Source organism: Centroberyx affinis, unplaced genomic scaffold (genome assembly GCF_046629955.1).
Source record: "Centroberyx affinis isolate AG114_WGS23_722 - 3 ecotype Tasmania unplaced genomic scaffold, CSIRO-AGI_Caff_v1 ptg006578l_1, whole genome shotgun sequence".
In the NCBI taxonomy this organism is placed as follows: Eukaryota; Metazoa; Chordata; class Actinopteri; order Beryciformes; family Berycidae; genus Centroberyx; species Centroberyx affinis.
In genome coordinates, this window is record NW_027283331.1 from 5,001 (window position 1) to 15,000 (window position 10,000).

General features: G+C 43.8%; 1 protein-coding gene across 1 annotated transcript in view; it reads left to right on the top strand.

Annotated features, from left to right (window-relative positions):
- Positions 1-10,000, top strand: part of LOC139638810 (rho GTPase-activating protein 15-like) — a gene marked incomplete at its 5' end in the record, with an annotated part of 29,210 nt that overhangs the window by 4,766 nt on the left and 14,444 nt on the right. The window contains 8 exons of the mRNA XM_071512848.1: positions 1-180; positions 735-911; positions 3,447-3,638; positions 4,030-4,098; positions 8,097-8,195; positions 8,942-9,022; positions 9,192-9,302; positions 9,635-9,703. The exon at positions 1-180 is cut by the window's left edge and continues 96 nt beyond it. Coding sequence (XP_071368949.1) covers positions 1-180; positions 735-911; positions 3,447-3,638; positions 4,030-4,098; positions 8,097-8,195; positions 8,942-9,022; positions 9,192-9,302; positions 9,635-9,703 — 978 coding nt within the window. The remainder of the gene's footprint in view (positions 181-734; positions 912-3,446; positions 3,639-4,029; positions 4,099-8,096; positions 8,196-8,941; positions 9,023-9,191; positions 9,303-9,634; positions 9,704-10,000) is intronic.

Below are 10,000 nucleotides of genomic sequence, written 5' to 3' on the forward strand. Positions count from 1 at the left end.
TTCCCCTGTCCATCTGTCCCCGCCCCATCTCACCCAGACCCCGCCCCATCTCACCCAGACCCCGCCCCATCTCACCCAGACCCCGCCCACTCCCCCCCGGGCCACACCCCCTCCTCGTCAGTCTCCTCCTCTGGGTTGTTAAGCCCCGCCTCTCCTCTGAGCCCGCAGGGCGGATGGCAGGTGAGCTGAACTTCACCTTTTTAACAAGGCAGATTCCTCAGGTTAATCAGATGGATGCTGACAGCAAAAAAACACATTCAGGTTTCTGTTATTCCTGTTAATGTGAACATGACACATCCAGTATATTTGTGGCAAATTAGCATCTTTGTTTTATTCATATAATTACATGTATGTTACATTTTTTCACTTATTTCCTTCTGCATATACTTCATTTTTTTGGTATATTTTCACATTGCACATATTTATTTTTCATTTCTGTCTTTGTCTCAATACGTTCTGCTGCTGTCATTTTGCACATCCTCCCATTTTGTTTATATTCATATTTATGTTACATTTTCTTTGCTGTGTCCTATTACTTAATTTTGCTGCTGCAAGGACCCAATTTCCCCACATGATAATTAAAGTCTCATCGACTCTAATCTAATGTAATGTAATGTGTAGAGGATTGTAGGACTGGCCCATAGGACTGGATTGGAGATGCAGATCTATAGTAAAGCAACTGGTGTGTGTTTGAATGAAGAGAAGCTAAAGTGTGTTTGTGTGTGTGTGTTTAGGTCCATACTGACCGGGACAGTGGGAAGGCGTTCTACTACCATCCTGTAACGGGACAGACGACTTGGTCCGACCCCCGCAGCCCTCCAACCCCCCTTTCTGGAGAAATGGACCAGTCCAGGGGGAGGGAGGGGCTCCTGGCCTCCCCCTCCCCTCTGCTCTCCCCTGCCTCCTCCCAGGTAGATACTACTAACTCCTCCCAGCTAGATACTACTAACTCCTCCCAGCTAGATACTACTAACTCCTCCCAGCTAGATACTACTAACTCCTCCCGGTAGATACTACTAACTCCTCCAGGTAGATACTACTAACTCCTCCCAGGTAGATACTACTAACTCCTCCAGGTAGATACTACTAACTCCTCCCAGGTAGATACTCCTCCCAGGTAGATACTACTAACTCCTCCAGGTAGATACTACTAACTCCTCCCAGGTAGATACTCCTCCAGGTAGATACTACTAACTCCTCCAGGTAGATACTACTAACTCCTCCCAGGTAGATACTCCTCCAGGTAGATACTACTAACTCCTCCAGGTAGATACTCCTCCAGGTAGATACTACTAACTCCTCCCAGGTAGATACTACTAACTCCTCCCAGCTAGATACTACTAACTCCTCCCAGGTAGATACTACTAACTCCGCCAGGTAGATACTACTAACTCCTCCCAGGTAGATACTCCTCCAGGCAGATACTACTAACTCCTCCAGGTAGATTCTACTAACTCCTCCAGGTAGATACTCCTCCAGGTAGATACTACTAACTCCTCCAGGTAGATACTCCTCCAGGTAGATACTACTAACTCCTCCCAGGTAGATACTACTAACTCCTCCAGGTAGATACTACTAACTCCTCCCAGGTAGATACTCCTCCAGGTAGATACTACTAACTCCTCCCAGGTAGATACTACTAACTCCTCCCAGGTAGATACTACTAACTCCTCCAGGTAGATACTACTAACTCCTCCAGGTAGATACTCCTCCAGGTAGATACTACTAACTCCTCCCAGGTAGATACTACTAACTCCTCCAGGTAGATACTACTAACTCCTCCAGGTAGATACTACTAACTCCTCCAAGTAGATACTCCTCCAGGTAGATACTACTAACTCCTCCCAGGTAGATACTACTAACTCCTCCCAGGTAGATACTACTAACTCCTCCAGGTAGATACTACTAACTCCTCCAAGTAGATACTCCTCCAGGTAGATACTACTAACTCCTACAGGTAGATACTACTAACTCCTCCAAGTAGATACTCCTCCAGGTAGATACTACTAACTCCTCCCAGGTAGATACTACTAACTCGTCCCAGGTAGATACTACTAACTCCTCCCAGCTAGCAAGCAAGTAAATTAATATGAAATGTGCACACGTAAATGATATTCAGAGTCCTTCTGAGTCGTGGTGTTGCTACAAATCCTTTATAAAGTCTAGAATATTTATCCAGTCTGCATATGGACGACAGCAGAGCTGATCAGCTCTCAATATCATGGTCAATAGTTACTAATAATGTGTGTATCACAGTGTTGTCAGCAGGCAATATCTTAACTCATCCTCTGAGTTATAAACATGAAGTAAAAATTGATGGCAAACTCTGTGTCCATTACACATGATCAGAAGCGTGGTTCAACTAAATACATCTTAATTCAACAAAACATCAAGCTAATTAAACAAATGAATCTATGCTATGCAATCAAATAAGTGCAACTAATTATGGCAAGTGGATGAAATCAATTTGAAACTAAATTGAGCACATTTTAAAAATGTACACATTTTATTAAAATTGGGGGCATGTGTTTATTTGTTTGCACAAATTAAGAAATTGTGCACACAAAATAATTTAATTATGGGCACAAACCCAAAATAAGGGAACGATGTGTATTTTGTGCACTCGACTTAACCCATACACAAGGTTTATCTCATTCACACGCCACATCTTGTAGCCTCCCTGTGGTAAATCGTTGCCTTGAAATCTAGATTTTGTTCCTCTTGCGACCACTGTCAGAAAAAAAGGTGCAGCTTTGTTCCTGTTTTTCTCTGAGCGCTCACTGACTCACTGACTCACTGACTCACTGACTCACTGACTCACAGGCCCTCTTTACACCTTGCATTAAGATGCGTTTTGGGTGATCGGATTGCAATCGGATAGTGCTTGACCACATGAAAGTACAGGTGTAAATGTACCCAAGACTCATTGAGGACGGATCGTGATCCGATCGGCCAAACCATCTCCGGAGGTGGTCAGGGACGCATTGTGACCACATTGAACACAAGTGTAAATGCAATCACGTTTTCAATCCACATACAACAACTATGTGGGCGGAAATATGTAATCGCGCGCGACTTTCGTTTTCGGCATTCCAGTTGTTGAAGACGGCTTCTTCCCCCGCTTCTAAAAGCGAGCATGAGTCCATACAATAGCGCTGCTTCACGGATGGGTATCATCTTTTTTTTTGTTTTTTTGGACCCGTGCAAACGAGAGGAGGATGTGACGTTCGGTTGTTTGAGCTGGACAGAGCGATCGCATCTCAATTGGATCTCAATGTGGACACTGGAGACACATATTAATACCAGGTGTAAATGTAATCAGGTTAAATCATATCTAGATACAATCTGGACACGAGACGCATGTTAATGCAAGGTGTAAAGAGGGCCACAGACTCACCTGACTCACTGACTCACTGACTCGGTCTGTGCCTCCTCCCTCCTGTCAGGGTTCGTGCGGCTGGGAGCAGCTCCTGGATGAAGCCTCAGGGAGACTCTACTACCACAACCCCAGCTCAGGAGCCACGTCCTGGGCCGCGCCCGAGCCGCTCTCCCCCGCCTCGCCCGCCTCGCCCTCCTCGCCCTCCTCGTCCGCCTCCGGAGCCGAGCCCGGCGGCGGCAGGAGGCACGAACACGGCCCGGTACGTCAGACAGACTTTACAGAGAGGTCAACGAGGTAGAATCAGCTGCAATCCCTAGAGCACCAACAGGAGGTCAAAGGTCAGAGGTCAGAGGTCACAGCACCCTGACAATAGGCGGAGCAAATATTCCTGTGAGCCTAGAATGACAATGATAGAGAAGTGAAGGGAAAGACAGAAGGGAGAAGGGAGGAAAGGCTTTTTAACATGAGCATATCAAAGCAAGTAGAGGAAGTGACTCTGCAGTTACATCATTATTAGTATTTTTTTTTATTATAAATTTTATTATTAGTATTATTATAGAATCAATAGAAGAGCACATTAGTAAATTAAATGTAAAGGAAAATGGTGGATTGTCCCTTTAATAATGAATGTTTAATTGATTTAATTGCAGCCGCCCCTGCCAGAGGAAGACTATCCTGTGGAGGAGCAGAGTGAAACAGACGCTCCCGTCTTCACAGCGGTACGACTGACAAACTTCATTTTTTTTTTTTTTTTAACCTTTATTTAACCAGGCAGGTCAATTAAGAACAAATTCTTATTTACAATGACGGCCTAGCGAGAGGACAAAAGGACCTCTTGAAGGGTAAAGGGAAAAGGGGACAAAAAAAAAAAAACACACAAAAGAAACTAAACAAAGAACAATCCAGATAAGACTATCAGACACAAATGTTACATACATCGCAGAGGCAGAGAAACCAACACACTATGGGAACGAGGAAATAATCAAAACACACCAAACAAACAACCAAATAAAATTACAAGTCATGCAAGTCTTGAAGCAGAATAAACAAGTTTCTTTGTCAGTTAAAAAGCTGGGTGACAGATGCAGTTGTGTGTGAACAACTCTGCAACAGAGTCCTTAAAAGCGGTGAGGGAGATCAATTTCTCCAGTTTCAGAGTCTTTTGCAGCTCATTCCAACTGCTGGGAGCAGCAGACTGGAAGGAGGACCGGCCAAAAGAAGTATTAACACGGGGAACTTCTAGCGAGATACGGCGGGCAGCTCTGGTGTTATAGGGAGTGGATGACAATTTTAACAAGTGTATCAAATAAGGAGGAGTCAGACCAAGGAGGGTTTTGTAAACAAGTGTAAGCCAATGGATCTCTCGTCGAATGTGTAACGATGGCCAATTAACCGAAGTGTATAAGTCACAATGATGTGTTGTATAGGGGGCGTTTGTGGCAAACCTAATTGCTGAGTGGTACAAAACATTAAGGCGTTCAAGGACACTCTTGCTTGCATGTCTGTAAATGACATCACCATAGTCAAACAAGGGGAGAATGGTCATTTGGACTAGGGAGCGTTTCGCAGAGTGAGTAAAGGAAGAGCGATTCCGGTACAAGAAGCCAAGTCTTGCTTTTACTTTTGACTGAAGATGTAATAAATGCTGAGAAAAAGAAAGTGTGTTATCTAACCATATACCGAGGTATTTATAAGAGGTGACTGTGTCCAGAACTGAGCCATTAGTTGTTGTGATACTTCCAAGCGGGATAACAGGCTTCCTACCAAACCACATAACTTTTGTTTTAGATATATTTAAAACAAGGTTAAGACTAGAGAAGGCCACCTGTATACTACTGAAGCTGTCTTGAAGAGAGCGCAGAACATCATCAGGGGAAGGTCCAACTGAATATAAAACTGTATCATCGGCATACAAATGAATCTTTGAATTTCCTACTACACTGACAATGTTATTTATGTATAAGGAGAACAGGGTGGGGCCAAGGATGGAGCCCTGAGGTACACCTTTAGTTACAGGCAAGGGCTGCGACAGGTGGTGTTCTGATGTAACGCACTGGGTTCTACCAGACAAATAGGAGGAGAACCAGGCTAAGGAATGGTAGTTGACACCAATGTTACTAAGTCTATCTCTGAGAATCGAGTGATCTACTGTGTCAAAAGCTTTTGCTAGATCAATAAAAATTGCTGCACAATGTTGTTTGGAATCAAGAGTGGTAATAATGTCATTGAGGACCTTAAGAGTTGCAGTGACACAGCCATGCCCAGACCGGAAACCAGATTGCATACCAGAGATAATACTGTAAGTGTCAAGATATGATGTTAGTTGCCTATTTATAAGTTTTTCCAAAATCTTAGATATACAGGGCAAGATAGAAATAGGCCTGTAACAGTTAGGATCAGTCTGATCACCCCCTTTAAACAAAGGTAAAACAATAGCAGCTTTCCAAGAACAAGGGATTTCAGCAGTTTGAATGGAAAGATTAAAGAGATAAGAGACTGGGGCAGCAATTATGGGAGCAGCAACCTTGAAAAAGTAAGGGTCAAGGTCATCAGACCCGGATGGTTTTTTAGGGTCTAGCTTAAGTAGCTCATCCAGCACTTCATCCACAGTGATAGTGCGAAAACTGAAAGAATGTACTGAAGATGAGATGGCACTGTGTGAAGACACAGCATCAGACAGGCTAGCAGAATTAGGGTGCTCGGGGGGGTTGATAGAATCAAATAAGAACCTAGATGTGATGAAATGGCGATTGAAGACCTCTGCCATGAGCACCTTGTCTGAAACGATTGTACCATCAGAGTTAAGGGACATAGGAAACCGGGAGAATGGGTTCTTATCTTCCATAACTCTGACCGTTTTCCAGAACTTATTTGGATCTGAGATACTCTGGGAGAACTGATCTTTAAAATAATCAGCTTGGAGTTTTCAGATGGTCTGGGTGCATTTATTTCGAAGTTGTCTGAATGTCAGCCAGTCTGTAGGAGACTGTGAGAGTCGAGCCTTACGCCACGAAGCATTTTTGCGATGAAGAAGCTCAACCAGATCACGGTTAATCCATGGACTGAGACGAATCTCCTTAAGTCACACAAAAGGAACAGCAAAGGAAACAGACAACCAATCAGAATCAAGCAAAGAAGCTTATTCCATAGCCTGTTAGCAACATGCTAACATATCTAAGGCCCTGTGTCACCAAAGACCTGAAAAAAGTGCTGGCGCTGTTCGCTCATTAATTCCAGTGGAAGAGCTTTCAGCGCCAAAAACCCAAAGCAGACTCCTCTCCTCTTCTTAGCACCGAGCGCCGTGAGGCTGGACCTGTTCCTGAGCTGAAACTAGTTCAACTTTTCTGAAGCACCGCTCATCAATGTCACTTCACAGTTCTACCAACCAATGAGGATGAAGCAGGGGGGGGACCAAGAGCCCGAATCCTGCCGTTTATTAGCTAATGTTAGCTAGGCTAACGTTGCTGCTATGCTAACATTAGCTAGGCTCATGTTTGCATAGCAACAAAACACGGAGCGCGTGTCATTACCCGTTCTGAGTCACGCGTGCGTGCGAGCGTAAACGTAAAGCTCTGTCACTACCACAGATTAATGTGTATCTTCAATTGGAAAGACAAATGTAATCGTCTCCTGCTTGAATAGCATTAAGGTTGATGCGGACTCACTAGCCAGCTATAGCTTTTATGTTGCCATGGCCATTTTATATTAATCGCTAATGTTACCGAGCTGTTAACTGTTGGCTTGTTAACTGATGTAGCAAACAAACCCATCATGTTTCACATCACATCAGCCAAAGTGATGATAAATATAATTCCATAACTGGATACTACTTCGTTTCCAATCATATATGTTCACCAAAGCTAGCTAGCTAGCTACTTATCAAATGTACATCCTGATCTCGTAATTATGAGATATTTTCATTTGACTGAACTATTATTGACTGTCTCAAATGTACATTTGATGTTTCACCACGGTGTCAAAACATTTTGTATTCAGGCAGAGAAGGTTTAGTGTGTTTGTGATCTTTGATTCAGGTATGAGTCTTGAAAGTAAAGGAGAAGTCGTAAGATGGCACATGCCTGACTCACATACGGCTGACTCAGACCGGGTCATGACTACTCCAGGTTCTCCAGGGCTCGACATTAACTTTTTTGCTCACCAGCCACTGTGGCTAGTGGTTTTCCAAAGTTACTAGCCACTCAGCATTTTCACTAGCCACAAGTTTGTTTTTGGGAAATTAGGTTTTATTTGATTAAAGTTGACTGTGGTGTGTGGGCATCACTCAGTGTTTCCCACACACAGACTTTACTTGGCCGGGCCGCCCAGGTATATTAACAGCCGCCAAAGTTTATTTGGCGACCCATTTTAGCATTTTTTATTTTTATTTTTTTATCCGTCCGAGAGAACGACGCCATCCGCGATCGATCTTCCCCTCCACCTGTTGGTTCGACCAGGCTCTAGCAGGGTTTCCCACACAGAGAAAACTGTGTGGCCCGACACAGTATCACCACTGACCGCCACTGTATGTTGTTTTCCATTATTTAACTGTAGAACTGCGTGAAGCGCATTGATTCAGCAGGTGGGTCGGTGGCCACGCCCCTAACTCCTGTAAACGGCTTCTGTAAAGCTTCATCTGTTTTAATCTGATGTCGGCCGGGCCCGGCAGCCATGTTTATTATTATTATATTTATTATCATCATCACTGATATTTTCCCAGCAGGCTCAGCGTGTCGGCCCGGTCAGAGCGGCAGGCTGGAGCTGCTCCACTGACTCAGACGGAAAGACAGTTTACAGCTCTACACAGAGCCAGGAGCAGGTACTACTACCAACAAATACTACTACTACTACTACTACTACTACTACTACCAACAAATACTACTACTACTACTTCTACTACTACTACTACTACTACTACTACTACCAACAAATACTACTACTACCAACAAATACTACTACTACTACTTCTACTACTACTACTACTACTACTACTACTACCAACAAATACTACTACTACCAACAAATACTACTACTACTACTACTACTACTACCAACAAATACTACTACTACTACTACTACTACCAACAAATACTACTACTACTACTACTACTACTACCAACAAATACTACTACTACTACTACTACTACTACTACCAACAAATACTACTACTACTACTACTACTACTACCAACAAATACTACTACTACCAACAAATACTACTACTACTACTACTACTACCAACAAATACTACTACTACTACTACTACTACTACTACTACCAACAAATACTACTACTACTACTACCAACAAATACTACTACTATTACTACTACTACTACTACCAACAAATACTACTACTACTACTACTACTACTACTACCAACAAATACTACTACTACTACTACTACTACTACTACCAACAAATACTACTACTAACTACTACCACTAACAAATACTACTACTACTACTACTTCTAACCAAATACTACTACTAACTACTACTACTAACACACTGTGTGTGTGTGTGTGTGTGTGTGTGTGTGTGTGTGTGTGTGTGTGTGTGTGTGCAGTGGGTCAGGTCGGAGGACGACAGAGGGAAGACCTACTACTACCTGAGAGATGGAACCAGGTCCCAGTGGAGGCTGCCAAAGGTAATCAATCAATCAATCAATCAATCAATCAATCAACCAATCAATCAATCAGTCAGTCAGGCAGTTAGGCAGTCAGTCAGTCAGTCAGCAGCTGAGTGTGATAGATGGACAGATAGATTAATTGATTGATTGAATGGATGATATTGATCACTCTCATTTCCCCTCCCAGCTCCCAGCAGCCCCCGGCAGCCAGCCGCCCCAGAGGCTTATGGGTAATGGAGTCGATGAGGAGGGAGCTACACTGCAGGTCAGGAACTGGAGACACAGCATGGCCGAAGACGTGAGTCCAACCAGTCTGTACCTGTCTGTACTGGTCTGTACTGGTCTGTACTGGTCTGTAGGAACCGGTCTGTACCGGTCTATACCGGTCTGTAGGAACTGGTCTGTAGGAACCGGTCTGTAGGAACCATTCTGTACCGGTCTGTACCGGTCTGTAGGAACCGGTCTGTAGGAACCGGTCTGTACCGGTCTGTACTGGTCTGTAGTGGACTGTCATCTATAGAAACCAGTAGGAGATTTACTGCAAGCCAATTGAAAGCCATTCTGTGTGTGTGTGTGTGTGTGTGTGTGTGTGTGTGTGTGTGTGTGTGTGTGTGTGTGTGTGTGAGACAGAGATTTGTTCAAAGTCACAGGAGGAATGTGTCGGACTCCAGCAGCGGAAACTCTCCTGAAACCACACATGTAAGTACTGGAACCAGCCAGTAAACCAGTCAGTAAACCAGTCAGTAAACCAGTCAGTAAACCAGCCAGTAAACCAGCCAGTAAACCAGTCAGTAAACCAGTCAGTAAACCAGTCAGTAAACCAGCCAGTAAACCAGTCAGTGAATCAGTCAGTCAGTCAGTGAATCAGTCAGTAAACCAGTCAGTAAACCAGTCAGTGAAGCAGTCAGTCAGTCAGTGAATCAGTCAGTAAACCAGTCAGTAAACCAGTCAGTGAATCAGTCAGTCAGTCAGTGAATCAGTCAGTAAACCAGTCAG